At 46.6% G+C, this 22,217-nt stretch overlaps 1 protein-coding gene across 2 annotated transcripts in view; it reads left to right on the top strand.

The window, feature by feature from the left end:
* gmds (GDP-mannose 4,6-dehydratase) overlaps positions 1-22,217 on the top strand; it is a 216,638-nt gene that overhangs the window by 67,019 nt on the left and 127,402 nt on the right. For both annotated transcript variants that reach the window (XM_018760524.2, XM_018760523.2), the window contains 2 exons: positions 18,963-19,155; positions 20,580-20,684. In XM_018760524.2, coding sequence (XP_018616040.1) covers positions 18,963-19,155; positions 20,580-20,684 — 298 coding nt within the window. The remainder of the gene's footprint in view (positions 1-18,962; positions 19,156-20,579; positions 20,685-22,217) is intronic.

Genomic DNA, 22,217 nt, shown 5'->3' with positions numbered 1-22,217 from the left:
AAATGGAACATTCCTGTGTCTCACACCAATGGCGATAAATCCTTTAAAGAACGAGTGTGTGTTGGGGCTAAAACACCCCCCAGTTTCAGCACATTTCTTACATTTCTTCCCATCCGTCAAGTCACTTTCAAGAATTTGCACGTTTGACACGTTGGGGAAATGATACGAGCAGCGTAACTTTTGTGGGTCCAGTCAAGTGTGGAGAAAATGGGTACCGCATCTAGGCCTCGTGACCTTTGTCATGCAAGCACCTCTCACTCCCGGGTTGTTGGAGTGAAACGGGTTGTGACCTACGAAGGATCCAGTGATGAGTTGGATGGTCTGCAGGCACAAACTCTTAATCACACAGTCACCTTGAGCAACCCTGTAGGGCGTTGCTAGAGTCACTGTCCACATAGCAAGACGGATGTTGCCTGCTTTTGGTCCATTGGCAGAAAAAACACATTTCTCATACGCTACGCACATACAGAGATGTGAATGACAAGGCAAAATAAATTCATTAATGAAAAAAGTACTATTTACATTGCTGGAAAGTTATTTTTTTTTTTTGTGTGTGTGTCTTTCACAAGTGGTTTCGTTAAATTTAAGAAGGAAACAGACCACCGTATCCTCGCAGCAGACGTTCCCAGAGATGCAGGCCACCTGCGGGTCACTTTGCTTCCGCTCTTCTGCAAAGTTTGTCCCATGCGAGCGTTATCCGGGCTTCCCGTGCGTGCTCAACCTTTCGGTTTGTACTGCGTTTCAGTAAGGCACGGCTACCTGTGGAACATGTTCTTGTCACTGCAGTGAACTACAGCCCTATCTCACAGTGATTCATTGCTTCAGTCACTTGTTATCTTAATGCCTCTTTCATTACCGCGCCAGCGCATAAATCCAGACGGCTCACGCTCGGGCCGCTCTCCTCCCGCCTTTTAATTAAGCGTGCCTGTTTTCTTTGATTAGCCCCGGTGTGGGAGGCTGCGGTAGGCACGTCCACAGTCTGCTGGACAGCGGTCTCCCCTGCTGCTAGAGCGAGACACAGGGAGTGAGACGGAGGGAGAGGAATGAGAAGAAAAGCAAGGGCAGGTAATGCTCAGCACCGTCTACTGTGTTTACCATCGGCCGCCTCGGCGAGGAGGACCCTGCGCTTAAGAATTCTTCTCTCTGGTTGATGAGCTTTGCGCCCCCCTCTCAGAAGCTCAATAATGACAGGGCCCCTGGCTTTCCTTTCTACTGGCCCTGTCCTCGTCCGCTACGCGTCTCCTCTTCCCGTTCGTCGGCCCTTTCCACGTCTCCTCGTGCTGCCATTGTTCCTGCTGTAGCTTTCGTGCTGTTGAATGAAAAAGCCTGCGTTGGTTGGGTTGATTTTGAGTATTATTCAGCTGTGATCTTTAATGGCAAATGTGTGCCTTTCCGGGAGGTTCCTACAGGGAAGCGTAGAAGGGAAACTAGCCCCCAGTCTGGGCCCAGTTGATGCGATCTGTCACCAGGGCAATGACTGGAGTGATAGACGCAGAAAGGAGAGCAACCCAGCCCCACAACGGCTCTGTTACCACCGTCTGTCATCGTTTCCCTTTGGCACAACTGTTAAAAACGGAGCTGCAGTTAAGGTGCTTCACCGGAGCATGACGCCTCACGGCCGTTTAGGAACAATTACGGCTTCAGCCTGACGTGGAATTCCCAGAAGATGCAGTTGCGGGGGATGAGGTATCCTAGCGGCTTTGGACGAGCGAAAGCACAACGCGCTGTGTCCTCGCCTCTTTACGTTTGAGGGCTTCTCAGATACCGTAAAGGGGCACGTTGCGTGGCTGAAAGAGGCCCCTTTTCTCATTAAGGGCCCTTCTTGCCAGGGGCCAGCCCCTCTGTTTATTGTTTGTCATTAATAGAAAGCAGCGTGTGGACATCCTGAAAGCTCCTTTCCTGATTTAAAGTGGGCATCCTTCCTTTAGTTGAGTTACGTTTCCGCTTTTCAGCGAAGGGGTGCAGGATCCATCTTAGGAAGTCCACGAAGGTGTAGCCCATGTACTTGGACTCTGGGTGTCGGGTTGCTGTGTCACCGTACTGCATACTCTGAAACACTGCTCCTTCTGCCATTTAATTCACTTCCCCACACAAATTGTCTGCCTTTCCCTCCAAAACCACAAATTGTGGTGCCGGTTTAATTTCCCTCCTGCTGATCTGCTAGTAATTGAGGAGAAGAATTAAAGGAATGACCTAATATAGGGTTATTATTTTTTTTCTTCTTCTGTTTCACAGCCATTAAAATAAAATTTTATCGTGCGTGCGCATGTCTGCCTGTTGAAGTAGTTTAAAGTTCTGACATAACCTTGGGTAGTGCAGTATAATGCGATTCCTGTCGAGTTTGAAAGTGGCCCAACCCCGACTTACTGTAAACCTTCCTTCAGGGCCCATTACTGGTCTTCTTCACATTTGGCCATAAGTAAATAGCAAACAAAAAAGTCGAAGGTCCTCTATAGCCAGTCGGTGGGTAGAGTGTAATGTGGTCACGTGAAATTTTGATGTACATTTGCTGTACGTAGTAGGGCATGGAAAATGTCTCCGTAAGATGTTTTCTCTCTTTTTTGGAGCTTAGGGTGCAATCAACAAGCGGGGTTTAATTCAGACAGTTAACCCACCTGCTTCTTCATGCTTTGTGGTCAAAGTTCCAAGTGTTTGTTTGTTGAAGAGTGCTCATCGGCTTGGACTCAGAATTATGTGGACCGTATGGAGTAAGAGCGAAGTCGTGCGAGTATTGCTTTTTTATGACCTGGAGCCGTAGTGGAACTTCGCTGCTCTCCAGGCTCACAGTGCTCTATTGTTAGGTTGTGCTGCACAGGACAGGTAGGGGGCAGGATAAATACCGTCAAGTCAGACTCGAGTTATAGCAAACGCAGGACATGATTTCCATGGTGAAAGAGGGTGCGAATGTGATTTACCATTGCCGTTTTCTGCGCTTTTTTTTCGATGCTGACCGTGGGGAGAACATGCAAACCCCTGACGCCCTGAACCAGATTTGAACCTGCCAGCGAATGCGCAGCTCAGCTCCTGCATCGCTGCGGACAGGACAGCGTGGAATTGATTGGCGTCTCATGAATACGCACAGGCTGAGTGTAAAAACCCCTTGCTGACGCTGATTTGCAGTAAGGTAAAGCAGGAAATTTGGAACGGCTGTGTTCGACTGGGGCGGTTCATCTAGACGTGCAATATCAAACCCATTGATTGCAGTGGGAACTGCTTCTTGGTTTCGCCAAACTACGAGAAACTGCTGCGATGTTCTGGCTGCTGCAACAGCTATGCCTCTCATACTGAACTGGCTGCACAGTGTGGGCAGCGGGTGTCGCTGTTCCAGCTATTCGTCCGCGAGCAGACCGTGGTGTCCGCTGGACAGGGCGTCCAGTCGTCTGCGCCCTGGCCACCATCCTTCTCGTAGATGGCAGACCTAGGAACTGAAAGCTGCTTCTAAAGCCGCTGTTCTCCTACGTGTCCGTTTGTACGCTTTTGTATTACGGGGAGTCCAGCACCTAAGGTGGGGCTCTATTCCGACAACCTTGTTATAAGTGATGTTGTCTGAAGTTGCGCACCCTGTTATGCTGTATTATATAAACCAGAAGCATATATACACACCATGTATGAATGCTATATGGTATAATAAAGCTTTGTTATATTTTTCCACCACTTTCACACATTCATCTTATAATACTTGTAGTATAGAATATTATTATATACTTTCATTCTGCACTATTGTTTTACCTTTCATTTCTGAATCTGTTTCATTTAGCTTTTCTTGTCTTCACCATTAGAACACATTTTTGCTTGCTGGACATTTTAAGTAAAAAGTAACTTGAATGGAATCGCAAACAAAACGTTCTGTAAGTAAAGGAACTTTTTTTTCTCAGTAAAGTGCGGATGAACACACTGACCGAGTCCATTAGAAATATGATGCCCCGCGGAAGCGTGGCCGGCCAATGTTACCGTACAGCAGGTGGAGCAGTCGGCGTTAGATTTTACGTAAAGAACATGATGAGGTTAATGGGATGGTTACTGTAAGTTCTGGTACACTACCTGTATACGCATCTTTTTTCCATCGTCCCCAACTTTACATGTTTGTCACTTGTGTCAAAGTGGTTTAGCGATTAAGGACTTGCGCGTGAAGTCCCAGAATGGGCTGTGTGTTGGTTGAGGCGGTTGAGGTACTGGACCTGCTTTACACTGGTAAAAGACATGGCTGTTCAACGTAGGACACAGGTCACTTTCAATGAACGCATCCGTTAAGTATCTTAAGTAAGCAAACAAGTAAATTCTGCTGAAACCTGTTCTTTGGAAGCATGAGCTGTGGGCGGTCCTTGCGGCCAAGGCGGGTGACGGGTGCCCTCTCGCAAGTCCCGGTGGTCCAGCAGGAGATGCTGAGAGAAGGGACAGACTTGAGCGTGGCAGGTAGTCCTTCAAGGCTGGCTAGAGTGCATACCAGATGATACCACGTCTACCTCTTTCGTTGTTCTGCTTTTCCATCTGAAGTAACAGCAAAGGAGTGCAACTGAGCCAGGGGTCTTTCCCAGGCGGAAATCACTCTCGGTGTGTAATATTTCTAATAACGGCTGTTCTAACTCCTGCAATGCCATTAATCGCCAGCCTCCCCACACATAACATCTGATTAATAGTGATGTGGAACTGAAAAAATAGGTGCAATCTTGGCGGAAATCTTGCTTTCGCACGTTGGGCCGGACGGCCTGCGGTCGACCGCTGCTGCGGCGGCCTTCTCGGTCACATGGCCGCCCGGGACGGGGGTGGCAAGCCAGTTCGAGCTGATGCCAGAATTAAATGGGCGCGAGTCTGTAAATGTTAACTCCCTACTTTGGCGTCGCCATGACGACGAGGGCACCGAGGGGACGGGGCAGGGATGGCTCGTGAAATAAAGTGCTTGACACGTCCAGCAGACAGTGTCCATGTGGGAGGAAGTGAGAAGGAAATTGGCCAAAAGTGTAAAAATTTGGTCCTCTTGCTTGCGCTTGTATCCGCTATTGAAAAAGCCCTTGTCTGAAAATACTGGTGCTTTTTCATAATTATATATTGAGTTTTTCAGTTTGCCTTTTTTAATGACTCTGGTAATACCCTTCCTTTTAGAAGTCAAGCTATTTATGAACAGCCTGGAAAAATAAAAAAAAAAAAAAAATCCAAAGTGCTTTTTTGAAATGATCTTTTATTAATCCCAGTCTTTGCATTCAGGGTAGAACGTGGAGGCGTTTGGGTAACGCAAACAGCAGACCATGGGAAAAGTTGTTTTGAGAAGTCCTGGTAGATTTCGTGCTCTACTCCATTAAGCACTTGATGGCTAAGCTCTCCTTGCATATTCAATTTGTCACTTTTACACCCCTGCTGCTGTTTACCCAAGGGCTGGGAAAGAGACCCCCTGTGCGAGTGTGTGTGTGTGTGTGTGTGTGTGTGTGTGTGTGTGTGTGTGTGTGTGTGTGCGCGTGCATGCCTTTTTTTTTTTTTTTTTTTTTTAAAGTGTTTGTGTTTCTGGGTGCATGTGTCTTCATGAAGAGGTGCGTGGGGGGGGGGGGGGCGTCTGGCAGAGCGCAGCCTGGTAGGGGACCAGACTCCCAGCAGGAGGATGTTCTCTAATACAGACCAGGTGGCCATCCTCCTGAACTGGCAGCCTTTGAGGCCAGCTGTGCCACAATCTGTCACCTGGGTGTGAACGGATTGTAGGGTTAGCTCACACACTCCACTTCCTTACTGTGCTTGTTGTTTGCACTTCCACAGCACACACACACACACACACACACACACACACACACACACACACACACACACACACACACACACACACACTAGGCCATAGGGATCCGCTTCAGAAGGCCTGCTAGTCATGTTTTTGTGCACGGAGGAACACGGTGGAGTCAGAGTACAGGCCAACTTTCACCATGGTACAGCGGGGCACATTCGTCAGTGACTCTTCTCGTTGCGACTCGAGGGACTCAAACCCGTTCCGTTTACTGCAGAAAGGAGTGATGAGTGACAGCAGCTGACAGATCGGGGGTAATAGTGTGACGCTGCAGCATCAAGTGTTTGAAAACACTTTGGTGTTACGCTGTTAAACTCTTGATTTTGAGGGAATGTTATGAGACGACAGTGAAGCGTAACCCCAGGCCTCAGCTGAAGCATCATGCTTCACCTTCCTAGCCAAAGTGTGTGTGTGTGTGTGTGTGTGAGTGACTGAGTGCCTACTTGCACTCTCCAGGGTAGGATGAAATTCCCAGGGTGTGAATTTCCAGCCCAGTCCAATTGTTTGGACTCTTCGGCCAACGTGCTTGTCTCTGGTGCCGCTGTTCTAGGGGCGTAGTCACCGGCCCCTTTGCCCCCAGCATGTCGTCAGCTCGGTGCCGCAGCGCTACACACACCAGTAAAACTGCTTTATGGGCTCAACGGAGACTGTCGTCACCCATTTGTTGGCTTTTTGGGGGGCTGTCTGCAGCAGTGTCCCATCACGGTATGTGTAGTTCGGGAGGTACGGGGTTGGGGGGGTCTCACCTTCACGGTCGCAACGCTGTCGTGTGTCGGAGGAACGGCTGTCATATGTGTTAATCCTATTAAAATGCAAACATGGGTGAATAAAGCTGCGCGGCTGCGGCGCTGCCAAATTGAACGCGGAACCCTGATGCGTTCGATGGCTTTTCCAAGCGTCCCCCTATCCACCACCCCCCTGCCGCTGAGCAACCTGCACTGTAAATACAGAAATCCAGCAGGGACTAAAACAAACCCTTTACCTCAAGCATTTTTTTTTCTTGCCGAATCGCCGGCACATCGGAGGCATGATCAAATTGACAGTCCATTACAGGGGCGGGTGTTAAGTGGCTGCGAATGAGACGGGGAAACCGTTTTCTTTATTTTCTGTTTTTTCAGCGCTCGGGAAGGAGGGCTGGCGAATAGTTTTAATTAACTCCGATCCGCTGCTCGTGTTTTTCTTCCGAGGCCCGCGTCGGTAACGTCACCGACGGCGCCCCGCACTCTCCTCGTCCGCGGAGACGAGCGCGCGGCTCTCGCTCGACCCGGGATCGTGCGCACGAAGCGCTCTTCATTTGCTCCCAGGCAGGGGAAGAGCAAGTGGGCAGATTTTCGCTCTTTTTGTGCGTGGGGTGGGGGGAGGTGAGCGTGACGTTCCTGCAGTCCGAGAGGCAGCGTAAATGTCCTGTAAACTACAGCTGTGATTCATTGGCGTGTCGCGCGGCGGCCTGCGGTGCCATGACGGCCCTCCGAAATGAAGCGTGCAAGAGCTTGGACTCCACACGGGGGTAGCGCAGCCCAAGGGGCACGAGTTTTGCCCGCTCACCTTGCTGTGCCCCCCCCCCCGTTGTACCCCGCCCTCCGCAGTTGTTTGCACGGCTCAACACAGGGGCGCCTCGGCGTGGTAAAGGAAGGCGGTCCAAACGAACCCGAGCTTTTCTGTCGGAGGGCGTACGCGCCACGCACCTCGCTCACAAAACGCGCCCTCCGTCTGAACGTAGCGGGGTAACAGAAGCAGTAGGCTTGGCCGTCGTGCTCAACAACGAAGGCATTCATCGGATCTGTGTGCTATGGCGGGAGGGTGAGGACGAGGAGGAGGATTTTGCGAATGAGCGGCGCTTCGCTCCTCCTAATCAGCGCGAGAGCCGCAGGATGTGAGGCTCCTGACCTGCACCTGATTAAAGCCAAAACGGAGCAGCAGCAGCTGGCGGAGGGAGGAAGTGGGGAGAGCCGGGGGGGTGTTCCTCAAGGGGGGCATCCCTGTCCTCCTACTTTGTTGTCTGGTCTCTGCAGATTTTTGGCTGATAAAAGTATGACCAGAGCTTTGACCTCTCCAAGGAGACTGCAAGGGCCAAAGGAAGGGCTGGGGGATGCGGAAGGGTCGGTGTGTGTGTGTGTGTGTGTGTGTGTGTGTGTGTGTGTGTGTGTGTGTGTGTGTGTTTGCACAGTACCTCTCACTCTAAGTCATAAGAACCTTGCTGCATACCTGACTCTTCACAGGAGCCCGTTTGCACCCAGCTGTCCTCACTTCCTGGTTTAAGCCACGTCAACTTTGAGGTTTCGAACCCCAGCGATGCTACGCCCTCTACCCTTCTTTTCCAGTGGGTCAGTCTGCAGAAACCCCCACCTCCCCCATCGTAACCTGTTGCACGCATCACTCGTGGCATCACGTAACTCGAGGGCTGCCGCTGCCATACTGAGTGCTTCATTGTGTTTGTGGAACACAGATTACAGGTTTGTCCTTCCCTCATGGTCATCCTTGCAGACCTCCTCTCTCTCCATGGTCACTCAAACGGCTCTTCCACACATCACGACTTCACTCTACTAACCCACATGTTTGCATAGCACGTCCATCCACCCCCCCCCCCCCCCCGAAATAGCTCCATGCATCTTTGTGCAACATTTCTGTAGCTAGATGGTCAACTGGAGGAGTTGCGGCAAATCCAGCACTGGCAGTCCTCCACTTGGGATTTCAGCTGGCAGCATTCCGGTCAGGGATCGGGACATCCAGTTCCTTAATCGGTGCACCATCTGTTGCTCCGCATCGGCCTGACATAGTTGCGGTCTCCTGCAGGTGTACCGTGGATCCTGCAGACTCGGCGATGTCTGCAACAATCCCAGGGCGCAGCTAACGGCATCTCCCGGCGTACAGCAGCGCACCTGTGTTAGGGCGTGGTGTGGGTCTACGCCCTGGAAATCTTCATCGTTCGCTCTGCTTTTCTTCTTGGCGTGGGTAAAGTGGCGGATTGGGCACCAGCCGCGAAGCTGGCTACGCGACCGCCGGCGATAGGCTCAGACGGTTTGCGGATTATTCAAACCAAAATGGATTGGATTTGCAAAACACATTCCTTCACCAGCGAGCAAGTCAGCGCCTCGGGGGCCGGTGGGCCGCTCACCCGCACGTATCAATACTCGTGCGTCGGTCTCCGGCCTCACGTGGCGTCAGGCCACGGGGAATTTCCAGGCGCAGGCCATAAATTTCACCCCTGACAGTTAATGCTGAGGTTTCCATGTAAATGCTTACCAGACATTCTCATAACATACATTAAACAATCTCATGAAGTGTTGTGTTTAATTGTATTTACTCATTGCCATAGCTGCAATCAAATATATGAAAAATTATTTACAGCAAAAACCACGGGTAGAAACCGCCTTGCATATTTTTTTCTAATATGTAAGTTTGACTCTGGAGTTATAGTTGGGCTGAATAGTGTGTATTCAAGGGGGGGGACGGTGGCGCGGTGGCGCGGTGGCACGGTGGGTTGGACCAGGTCCTGCTTTCTGGCGGGTCTGGGGTTCGAGTCCCGCTTGGGGTGCCTTGCAATGGACTGGCGTCCCGTCCTGGGTGTGTCCCCTTACGCCCTGTGTTGCCGGGTTAGGCTCTGGTTCCCTGTGACCCCCCCCCCATGGGACAAGCGGTTCAGATGATGTGTGTATTCAGACAGGGTTCGACTGGATCTCCTGTTTTTACCTCGAACTTCTACAATACAGCACTGGCTGCATTTTTGGGTTATGGTGAGTTTAAATGATTTTCTTTAAATCAGTATTCAGGTTTAAATATATTTGCATATATATGGGTTCACTGCAGTTTGCAAGTTTTAAAAAAAATTTGTCCTAATATACAACCAGTGTTTTTGTCAGTCTTCGGAACGCCATCTGGACACGGGAACACGTGATCCCAACGAAGCCGTGGCGGCATTGCTGCGGTAGGGTGGATCTAGCGTTGATAGCCGTGATGGCATCCCAGGTGTGGAAGGCAACTGGGAAAAACGTCAGGAATTTTTAATGTTAGGAACGACGTGGATCTCAGGGGTTGTAGAGGATGATTAAATCTCTCACCTGCCTGCAGGATTTTCCACGCCGGCGATTATTGGCACGCAGGCAGAACGGCAATACGGTGGAGACAGACAAAGAGGAGTTGCCATTCGTATTTTGTCGTCAGCCTGAGACCGATGGCCGAGAGGAGGGTTTTAACAGGATGCTACGCTGTGATGGAAACGGAGGTGCGGAGGTGTGCCTTCTGTGCACCACCTCGCCCGCTCTGCGGTGTTGGTCTATTCTTCTTCAGGCCTACACAGCGTAATACCTATTTCAGAATGGCGGGTCCCAAAGAAGGGTTTTTTTTTTTTTTTTTTTTTTCCCTCTCCATCATAATGATTGCTAGTTGTATGAGTCTTTTATACATAACACTGTGCGGCACTGTATGACAGCATAGCTACAGGGCCTTGAATAATGAGTCAGAATGCCATGTAGCTGACATGTGTTATTCCTGAGCTTAATTAGAATCTGTGACCCCCTTCTTCCCTTTTTGTGGTTTTGTTCTGGTTTTGTTCTGTTGTCAAAGTGGCTTCCATTAATGTTTCATGTTGGGAGTTTATTTTTATGGAGAACATAAGTCAGAAAGGAGCAAAGTAGTTTCTCTTGTTTTTACTCTTGTCTTTTAAAGCTGTACCCAATTGGTAGGGGAATAAAGTTGCATAGCAGGAAATATTTTAAAGTAAGCAGAATCTGACGGAATAATTGATCAGTGGAAAGAAGGAAAAATTTGCGTGCGTTTACCACGCTGCAGTGTAGTTGATTTGCAGTCACAAACAGTAAGGCAGCTGTTTTTTTTTTTAGCTGAGAAATAGCAGCCAGCACTTGCTTCCGAGGAAGCAGCAGTGGGATTTCTGAGGACAGTAGCAGCCTTGCCAGGTGTATATGCTCTTAGTCCCCAAAAAGGAGCCTCAGCCACAGGCCTTGTTCTGATCCAGGCCCTCCGAGAGACAATCCATCAGGTGAGTTGGGGACACCGAGTGTAAGGGTGTAAAGGTGCTGGGGCATCACAGTATATTTCCACCTTCACCCTCACCTCCTTCCACCTCTCACAGCCTCTTTCTTCGGTGGCCTATCTCTTCCTTTTCTTCTTAATTTTTTTCGGTCACACTTTTGCAACAATGACTCTGGAATAAAGCTGGAATTTCAGAAATTTGGTGTCTGAAGTTTGGTTGGCGGCACGGTGACACAGCGAGGAGCACTGCTGTCTCACAGCGCCTGGGTGGTGCGAGAGGATGTGGGTTTGATCCCCGCTCAGTCTGTGTGGAGTCTGAATGTTCTCCCCGTGTCTGCATGGCTTTCCTCTGGGTGCTCTGGTTTCCTCCCACAGTCCAAAGACATGCTGTTCAGGTTCACCCATAGTGTGTGAGTGACAGAGAGTGTGTGTGTGTTCCGCTGATGTGTGGGTGAGTGACCCAGTGTAAGTAGTGTATCTAGCAGTGTAAGTCACCACGGTGAATAAGGTGTGCGGGCTGATAGTAACATTACATAGAATCCATTGTAAGTCGCTTTGGAGAAAAGCATGTGCTAAATAAATAAATGTAAATGCTGTCTTGTTTGTTCTGCCTGTCCCTCTTGGTTAAAGGTATTTGTACACTCTCTTTTTCAAACAGGGCTCAAAGACACCGTTTCGTCTTTACAGGCCAATAAAAGACCAAAAAAATTGACTGTGGGCTTGACCCAGGGCTTTGCTGGACAACTTTAATAACTTTGACTGTCACAAGCGATGTGTTGTTCATTGTGGCTGTGAATAAAATCCCCACTGCTATGATAAAATTAGATCCACTTCAGCAGGGACTGATCTGATGGAGGTGGCGCCAGCGGCTGGGGCAGCGTGCACATGCAGGGTGGTGGCCGCCGCAGACTGGGATGTGACTGCAAGTATGAGTGCATGTGGTCTCAGTGAGCATTGTTGCTTAGTGCCTGAGTGATGACAGCTCATCTGTACAGTGTCCCCAAAGTAATAAGGGGCTTATTTAGTCTTTTCCTCCGTGCGGTGTGCTCCTCCATAATGCTCCTTAACAAGAACTCTGTAGCTCCTTGTTAGGGAGTTCCAGAAAAGTTTGGGTACCTCTTGTCTGTGGTGTTATGTTAACCTATGAATATGCAATATTTAATTTGTCTTATTTGTTTCTTTGTATTATGCCTTTTTTCAGCGCTGTGTCACTTTGGCCGGGTCCCGTTCGCTGGCGGGTCTGGGGTTCGAGTCCCGCTTGGGGTGCCTTGTGATGGACTAGCGTCCCGTACTGGGTGTGTCCCCTCCCCCTCCAGCCCTGCGCACTGTGTTGCCGTGTTAGGCTCTGGCTTGCTGCGACCCCACTTGGGACAAGCAGTTTCAGACAGTGTGTGTTTGTCACTGTGTGAGAAGAACGTTCTATTAAAATAAATTGAATTGAATTGAAATTTCTAAAAGCTTAGCACTTGTAGAAGGACACCGAAAAATCGTTGCCGCAGCTAAAAAAAAGATTTAGATACTTCTTCTAGGCACCATATTCACGTTCATTCATTTGAAAAACACTCTTCTCCAACTCGGAGAAAATAAGTGCATTTTGCAGCCGACGATACGATACATTAAATACAAACACAAGATTGTCAAAGCTCAGTTAGTTTGTCCGATACCATCATGTGCATTATGCAAGAACCTACAGTGCCTATAAAAAGTACCCCCCCCGCCATTGGATTTCTTCACCCATTGGATTTCTTCACATTTTCAGTTTTTTGCACATGAAGCCATGATGTATTTAACTGGGAGCTTTGCCACTTGTCAACACAATATACAATAAAGATGTCAAAGTAAAAAAAGCTGGCATTTCACTATATTAAGAATAGAAAACAATTGAATGCTTAAGTATTCACTGTACCTGTGGAACTGAGCCTGATAGGGAATATAAAGGTGATCCTGACAGATGCTACAATGCACATTTGTGGAGCCATTATCAGGAGAGAAGCGGGCTGAAAGGGATGCATTTTCAGATTTGTCTCAAATGATGATGTGGATTCAGCAGTTCTGAGTAAAGCGGAAAAATCTAGAATGTAGCGTTTCTATATGGGCAGCTTTTTCTCTGACCCTTTGAAAAAGAGAGCCTTTGCACTGCCTTCTGCCAAAGTCCATCTCCTGTGAAGAGGTCATTTAACTGAACATTAAAAGCTCTTTATTGGAACGGTGCCTTCGTGGTTCCATCAACAGGTGGAGGACATTGGCCTGGCGTGTGTGACCTCATTATAAAGGGAGAGCAGATTTCACAGCAGGGAAAGGAAATGTGACAATGCAACAATGTGATTGTTCTCCGTTTCCGAGCACATGAAAGGCTCGTTCCTTTCCTTATTTTAAGGCTTAAAAGGCTTGTTACTTTTCTTATTTTAAAACTTGTTTATTTATCAATAGCTGGAGTATGCCGCATATTTTTAGCACGTATGAAAGGCTTCTGGAACGGCGGTGGTGGAAGCCGGACCGGCATGTTTGAGGATGGCGAATGGTGCCTGTTCACATCCCCCTGGCCCCAGTTGGGAGGGTCCCACCTCATGCTTTGCGCTGAAATAACACTCCAGCAATGAGGAGACAGTTTTTGCATTTGAATAAGCAGCTGGGTCATCATTAAACAGGTGCTTATTGCATGTGCAATGGCCCTGACAGCCGTTTACCTTATTTCATATTATTATTATTACTATTATTCCTATTATTATTGTTGTTGTTGTTGTTGTTTACTACCTGACTCTTTTGCCCAAGGTGACTTTGCATTGGTTAATCCGTTTATACAGCAGGGTATTTTTACTGTACCAATTTAGAGTAAGTGCTTTAATCAAGGGTACTACAGCAGGAGTAGAATTTCAATCAGGAACCTTCAGACTTGAGGGCAATGGGCCTCAACCACTACGCCACCTGCTGTTCATCTACAGGAATTAACTGCTGATGGTATGTGAGGCAAGCCGTCCAATGAGCATTTATGTCACCTTTCCTAGGTAAGGACAGAAGCCATGAATCCAGTCTCCTCCAAAACAAAGGTGGTGCATCCAATGAGTTTGTCATCTATGTCATAGATTTTCCTAGTCAATGTTAATGATATTCAGAAATTGTTAAACCAGTTGTATTCCAATTGATTTACAGTGCGTTCAGAAGCTACCAGGTGGCATTTAAAGTCTTGGTGGGCTGTCATAAACTTTTTTCTCGGCAGTGGCTTCTGTGTAGCCACCTTACCGTAAAATCCTGATTGATGGAGTGAGGCTGAGATGGCTGTCCTTCCAGTACATTCTCCTATCAGTACGTAGGAGCTCTGGAGCTCTGTTAGAGTAGCCATCAGGTTCTTTGTCACCTCCCTGACTAAGGCCCTTCTTGCCCTTTTTCCCCAATTTAATCAGGTGGCCAAATCTAAGAATAGTCTTGGTGGTTCCATACTTCTTCCGCTTGACGATAATGGAGGGCGCTATGCACCTTGGAACCTTCATTGCATTTCCACTTTGGAATGTCATTGTAAAAGGTCTGAATACTTATGTAAATCAGAGATCAGTTTTTTCTTCTGTAATAAATTTGCAAAAAAATTCGAAAAATGTGTTTTCACTTTGGTCTTTTGACGAATCGGTTCAGTCCATTCTGAAATAAGTCTACAACGCAACCAAGTATGGAAAAAGCAGAGGTGTCTGAATATTTTCTGGAGGCGCTCTACTTCTCAGATGGACATTAGAAATTGTAAATATTTTCAAAATCTGTTGAGCAACAATCTCCTGGATTTTTACTTCTCTCAGTATAAAGGCTAATTGCTAGGAAGCTGTTTACACACTTCTGCTATGCTGACACCGATGTTTGAGAGATAATGGACGTGTGAGGAATGGTGATAATAGCGTGAAAATATGAGATCTGTCAGGGACTGATGCCTTCAACTCAAAAGTCTCGTCTCAGCATCTGGAATTTAGGTCTTATGAAAAAAAGTATATACACATATCTTTTTTCTTGAATATTTACTTGGCAGCAGAGCCCCGATACTGACAGCACTTGGCGGGCTTCCCGGGCAGAGAAGTGAGGAACAATATCTGCCAGAACTTGACCTAAAGGCCCAAAGCTTTGAATTGCACCTTTTAAAACTTCATCGCTTTCAGTGAAACAACAATAGTTACATAATTACAAAGAATGTAAGTATTAGAGCAATTTGTTTGATTTAACTTGTCAAGTCTTCCTGGACCCAGCCTCTCAGCTGTTCCTAGTCCCACATGTGCCTTTTTTATTCTTCCTACATACCTTCTACAAGTAATAAAAATATAAAGTTTTGGGTGGCGGGCTGCAAGAGGGCCACAGGGGGTAGATTTACACTCATTTCTTCTGATGGACTCGCTCTTGGAGGACCGAGGGGCTCTGAGGCGTTATATCACCCCAGACCCAGGGAGGGCCTGCCATTCGCCAAGAAGATTCTCCTAATAGCGAGAGTTTAAATTTATGACCCGCTGTTTATGAAAAGGGTTGTAAACTCGGATCAGTGTTCTGCTCGTTAGGTGTTTTTTATTTTTTTATTTTTTTTTATTTTTTTTATTTTTTCCAAACACCAGGAGACAGATCTCCCTCCACTGGCCCATTCCTGACCAGGAACCTGCCTGTCTGTTCAGCCTCCTGTTTTTCCTCAAGGGACCTGTTCTGCACAGTTCACTGGCTTTTTAAAGCTCCTGTTATTCTTGATGCTGATCTCCTCTCTACCCTTCCCGCTTTGCTGTTCAACGAGGATCCGTCAGTCGCCGCTTGCTGTGTTTTGTACTGGTCCGCTGTGTGTCCGTGATGATTTACAGTCGGTTGCTGTGCTTTGTAGCAGTGCAGTGTGTGCGTCTATGATGAATATCAATATGTCCATGTGGTTCATAGTCATCCGGTGTGTGTTCGTGACAATTAAAGGGGCCACTGTAGTTTGGTGTTGTACGCTTTTGTTCAGTGCTATGAATTAGTGTTCCTTACAGTAGTTGTGTCCAACTGAATGCTCTTCAGCTGTGATTTATTGTGGTTTCTTGTTATTTACCGTGATTCGTCTTGGTCCAACCCAGTTGGTCTGAACAAGAACAATGTTAATCTCATTGGGTCTGTCTGAACCACCAAAACTGTGATTAATTTTTTTGGTGTGTGATGAGGTGCAATTAGAACAAAAAATAGCCACTTTTTCTGCTGGTTAGGAGCCAGTTCACATCTCATTGCATTTTGCCTTCTACCATTTGGACCTGAAGGCCTTATTTTGGTCTACAATTGCTGACAGCTCTCAGGGCCCAGACCCACCTCAGACCGGCACTGCTAGAAATGCTAATGAAAATGTCAAGCAAAGTGCAATGCGTCCGCCCAGCTCGATTACCCTGATGGCCTGGCTGTAGCGTGCACCGTAATGGAAAGCGATTAAAAAGGCCTTCTGAATAGAGCCACACTGTTCTCTACCCCAAGCTTTTCAGAGCAACTTGGAACTTGCTGCCCTCACCTTTCCTCCATATGTTTCACCATTTTGGAGGAACAACGGATGAATGGCCCTCTCTAGAAGAGACCCCATTTTAGATCTTCCACCTCGATGTTCCTGAGGAGGTTTGGCAGGAAGCAAGCACATGACTGAAATGTGTAGCAAATGACTGCTTTATTTTCTCTGTTGTGTGTGTGTATGTATGAATAAGTGTGAGTGCCATTGAGTTGAATTTGACTCAAGGCCACCACTCATATGGTTTTCATGTTTCAAGGGGGGGAACAAAAGTGATTTGCCATTGCTTTTGTTCACACACTGCTTTTGCCTTCCAAAGATGAAGAGAACATGTAATTTCTGCACACCTTGAGCTGGACTCGAACCTACACCTGAACACAAAATCCTCCTGCCTAAGAGAACTGAAGAAACTGATTGATAGTGGTTTCAGATGCAAACTGATTATGCAGACCAAAGAGAAGGATCCACACACTAATTCAGTCTTTTTAATCAGAATTTTTAATATAAGGATTGTAATATTACAGATATGCGTAGTCTCAGTGGCTGTGCCGTGCCTTGGTGACATAGTCCATATACAGGTTTTATTTATTCTTATGACTAAAGCACCAAACCTGGTTATTTCCTGTCTGTCTCACAAACCATGACCTCAAAATCAACTTTATTAGAAATTCATTAAAAAATGTCAGACCGAAAACTGGCTTAGCGACATCTTTCCAAGGCAAACAGAGCAGAAGCTCTGGACGGTTTGGTTCATGAACTCAGAGACAAAAGTTCTTGTTCAAATCCATCCAGCATGGGTCAGCTGTAAATTCGCTCTGTGTCCCTTTATAGAAAGATATTTGTGTACTTAACATTGCCAATTTGTCATAGCCTGTTCATGAGTCCCACTGGTAAAGGGTGGGGGATATAAATCTCTGCTCCAGGTCTGTGTTGGAGAGGTGTGGCAGTGGGGGGGGAGTCCTGTGGGTGACATTGTTGGACGGCTGGGGAACTCGGCCTTGGAACAGTCACGATGGCGAGTCTGACAGCCTCACCAGCACATAGTTGCACCCCAACGCACTGGCCTCCAAGAAGTGAAAAAAGAACCAACTTGATGAAAGTGAGCTGTTCACGGTCAAGAACAGGCTAGTTTTATCTCTGCTGCAATGCCACAGACATGGTGTGTGTCCTTCTGTCGCCCCCTGTGTTCTTCAGTCAGCGTGAGGTCATTAATACGCTGCTGTGGCCGTTTCTGAGACCCAAAGGAAGTTATGTGATATTCTGGCACAATCAAGGCCATTAAAAAAAAAAAAAAAAAAAAAAAAAAAAGCATTTTCATAACCTTCACAAATCACTGTGACTTAATGAAGTCGAAATCTGTGACATTTTTAGTGCAGCTATATGATACGAGTATAATTTGTCTGCATTCAACCAAATGTGGAATTATATCAAATATTTCCCATGCTTTAAAATCTGTTCATTTTCTTCCGGTGAAATTCTGCTAAGGTAAAAATGATGAAAAATAATAAGGCTATTTTTTTTTTTTATTGTAGGTTGACTTTTTAAATAAATCTCTAGTAATCTTTAATATTGAAATGAAATATCTTAGATATGATCATCTGTGTCTGGGTTTTAAACAGAGAATAGGCCTACCGTTTTTGATTTTTTTAAACATCATTGTAGAAGTAGCAATACTGTATCCTCCCTATTCCTCAAATTAACTGCACCATAAACTGAATCTTTACATTGTCCTGTTCTGTATTTGATGCCTTTTTCCCCAGGGCTCGTATAAAAAGAAAGAAAAATGAACATGATATATCTTGAAATCGCATAGCGAAGGGTCTCCAGAGGCTCACCAATCCACCCCATCGACCCCAGCAATCACCCCCCAACAAGTTTAATGCTCCTGCCCCAGCCGGTCCTCCCTTTGTAAGCAAATGCTCACAGTATAACAGTGTCACTAATCATTGATGTTACAGCATTTCAGCCAGCTAGGGAGACTGAAGGAAATCATTATGGTGCCACAATGTTTAAGGAATGGCTGCTTTGATCTTCTCCCAAGGGCTTCAGAAATATCTTTTGACAGCCGTAACCCCCCCCCACTGGACCCCTGCCCCCATGGTCCCCAACACCTTTGCCTCTCTTTCGCTGTTGGAAATTAGGAATGACTGATACTGATTTTTTTAGACCTTTTTTTTCTTGCACTCTTTGGGTGGGAGAAGAGAATCTCTTGACCATGTGCTGAAATGTGCAGACCCTGTATTCAAAGGTGGTGCTGCATGCAGAGATATACTCATTTGCCTGAACCTCATTAAGCAATACATAAACGCTGGGTTACTTTACTTATTTCCCCTGGTTAACTGTCTTCTGATATAACTTGACCTGAACTGTAGCAGCGCCTGGAAAAAATGATTGTATTGGTTTATGACGTGCATTATGATTTGACTAGTTAATGGAATGCTATTTTATATCTCATATTTTACATCTGAAAATTGAAAATGTGTTTAAAATGTGAAAATTCAAAATTAAATCTGTGATTTACCTCCAGTACATCTGGCTCCCTTTCTCCCTTGCTCCCGCTCCTCCTCATGTGCGGACCCCCTGCCCCACGGAACGCTGTTCAGACACTGTCCAGGCAGATCAGGGAGCGTCAGCGCAAAAAGATTGCGTGTCTCCCCTAACAGCCACCATAGTCATTCATAAGGAGTCAGATACTTAAATCTCCTGCTCTCCGTGTCTTTACCTCTTAATTTTCAGATCTCGTTCGACCTGGCGGAGTACACAGCTGACGTCGATGGTTTGGGCACGTTGCGGCTGCTGGATGCCATCAAGACATGCGGCCTGATAGGGAGCGTGCGATTCTACCAGGCCTCCACCAGTGAGCTGTACGGCAAGGTGCAGGAGATCCCACAACGTGAAACCACACCTTTTTACCCCCGCTCACCCTACGGTGAGGACTGTACACACACACACTACTACCTTGTTCTTTGCTTCTGTATTACCTCTCAGACTTCAATATATACCCCAATTTTTTTAGTCATTCTTAAATAACCATTTCAGGTCGTTTCCATTACCATCATAGTGAAATCTCATTAATTACATGTGAAAACGTACCTTTTTTCCTCTGCCACATTGGATCAAAGAGTGTTTGTTAACAGCAGGGCAAAAAAAAATATAACTTAAACTTCTCCTGCTTCTGTAGCTGTGCAGCCTGTTTCCCAGTCTCTGCTCCTTAAGTTTGAAACGTCTCGCAAAAACAAAGAAAGCTTTGTGTCCCAGACTGAGACCTTCATTTTTACAGTTCTAGCTTGATTCCCCGGGAGGATTCCTCTCGTTGGCAAGTTGCCCTCACAGAGGCCTCTCATTGGCCTAGCGTGAGCCATGTGCTGCTGCTTTTATCACACTCACCTGTCCCATGGTTGTTCTAAGGTCCCATGTATCCTGTCTCCTTCTTTCCACCATAGTTCTCTCGGCATATGCGACTCCCAGCGTTCGGTCTCTTTTTACGGTTGCCAGAAATTGTTTGCTGGACATAAATTACAGAATATTAATATATGTCCAGCAAGCATAGTGGAGGGCTTTCCAAGGTGAAGGAGATGTAGAAAAGTTGGCTCTTCACTTCAGACCTGTCCAGACAGTGTTTTTTGTTTTTGTTTTGGGCTGTAAAGCTTCCCCACTGCCTTCAATTTTGGTGGCTTGAATGTAGCAAACATAGAGGAATTCTTTCTTTTTTTCCTCCACACAAATCAGATGCATGAAGTTGATCGGTAAGAATGGGTTGCTTTACAGGGTGCGATTTTTAAATTAAAAAAAAAGGATGATTTTAACAAGTCGTCTATGGATGACTGACATGTTCTTTGGGGATAAAATGGAAACATGGAAGGCTACAGTAGGAGAGTAGGGTTGTCGTTTGTATTACCTAGTATAAAGCTTCTAATCCCAATGCAGACTGGTGACGGATGCTTTCAGGAGATAGAGTGCACAGTGAAAGGTAGGGTTTCATATTCTGTGTTTGCTAAATGCTGCCGTCAAATGATCCGGCTGGGAGCGGCATCAGCCACTGGGTTCTGTTCACACGGTTGTCTTGCCGTTCACTGTGCGCTCAAGTGTGACATGCAGTTGCTGCTCACACTTTTTTCTTCCCATCATGACTATTCCAATGATGGGTTACATAGAAGGATTTCCTTGCATTCAGTCGAAACTCAGTAACAACTATGAAGATGAGCTTTCTTCATTAAAGAGATTCTGGCCTAACATTCGTGGCAGGAGTCTCCCTTTTGAATCAAGGTGGCAGGTTGCTGGACTGTCCCCATATACCCCCATCTACTTACCTGTGTTTCGTCTTGTAACTTCTTTTACCTTCATCCCACGCAGGGGCTGCGAAGCTCTATGCCTACTGGATCGTGATCAACTTCAGGGAGGCATACAATCTGTTTGCGGTCAACGGCATCCTCTTCAACCACGAGAGCCCGAGAAGAGGTGAGGATGTTTTGCAGCAGGGCTGGGGGCCGATCCATGTAGCGATTCAACCTGTTTGTTAGAGGGGCTGTCGGACCCCCCGGCGCATGTGCGGTATCAGATTGTCAGGATATGTCTCCTTAATTTAAGAATACAGCATCAAGAGGGATGAAAGCAAACACTACGAAGCAAATACGTTTTTTAACTGGGAGCTCTCAAAACAAAGCGACTATGGATGTAAATGATTTGTTGAGATAAAAACAGAATTCCCCTAATATCGTCCTTCACAGGATAACCGTATGTTTTTGGACATTTTAAAAAAGAACAGTACTCGTAAGAATAAAACTGAATACTCATAAATATACTCTTAATTTAAAATTAAGAAATAAACAGGGAGAAATGCAGGTTGATGAGAGCTTCTCTGAGCTCTAATTATGGATTTATTTTGTTCTATACTTTTTTCATAGGGGCGATATATAACACATTGTTTAAGAAAGTTAGGTTTGACAAACAAGGTTCTACATTTAACTTTACCTTTTCTCCAAGGTGACTTACAGTGTTAAGATACGTACAATGATTTACCCATTTGTGCAGTTTTGTAGCTTTTAGCTAGGCACCTGGTCTAAATTTCGAGCTACGCAACTTTTAGTCTAACACTGTGAGCTGTGTTAGCTGCTTTGGCTGAAAGTGTCTGCCGAGCAACAAGCAATAATTTTATTCTATCCTACGTTCTGTGGCATTTTTCTTGCTCTTGGTCATCTAGAGTGACTCCACGCTCAATGCAGAAAGTCCTCTATAAGCCCCCTTTCTTAAATGTCTCATTTATAGCGGGGTCTCTACGGCTGGATTTAATAACCATGCTGAGCCCAAAGGAACATAAGGTTGAGAAAGCTGGTTTAACCCAATTTGGGTCATACCGTGACCTTAATTAGTAACACATGATTTTAACCGGTCAACTTACGGAGGTCACAGGCTCATGTGTTTATGATTTATTTTGTCATAAAAGCTGGACTCAACCCCATCCAGCCACTCACAGGTCAAACAGTAAATTTTAATGGTTTACAAGAAGCCACAGAGCGCCGGGCATCTCCGTGACTTGGACAACCGCGAAAACCCAGTTTTAGGAGAAAAAACCCCTCTGGTCCAGTGAGCTGGCATGCTGCGTCGGTGAGAGAATTCTTCATTAGTCACTCTGCGAGGGAAGAGCATGGGGAAACTGTCCTTTTATAAGCCTTGAACAGACCGAGGGATCCGTGCCCAAAGTGCGTTAAGTAAATGTTTGCCGTGACATTCCTGGGAGGAGACACGACGATCGCTTCCGGTCATATGCTTTCTTTCATTCTTTTTCATACCCAGACAGCAGTGAGTTAATGCTTGGTTACTGTGGCTTTTTGGCTTTATGTGCCTCCAGGTTCATTTAAAGCTCCGTCTCACTGCAGACCGTAGGCTGAAGCGTGGCGCTCTGATCCGTTTCAGCAACTGGGCCGTTACAGGAGGAAGGTTGGAACCCACAACCTCCTGTTGTCTGGTCTGTGGCCTCCCTGCTGGTCCTAG

Source organism: Scleropages formosus, chromosome 19, assembly GCF_900964775.1.
Source record: "Scleropages formosus chromosome 19, fSclFor1.1, whole genome shotgun sequence".
Taxonomy (NCBI): Eukaryota; Metazoa; Chordata; class Actinopteri; order Osteoglossiformes; family Osteoglossidae; genus Scleropages; species Scleropages formosus.
This window is presented reverse-complemented; position numbering and strand designations above follow the sequence as displayed.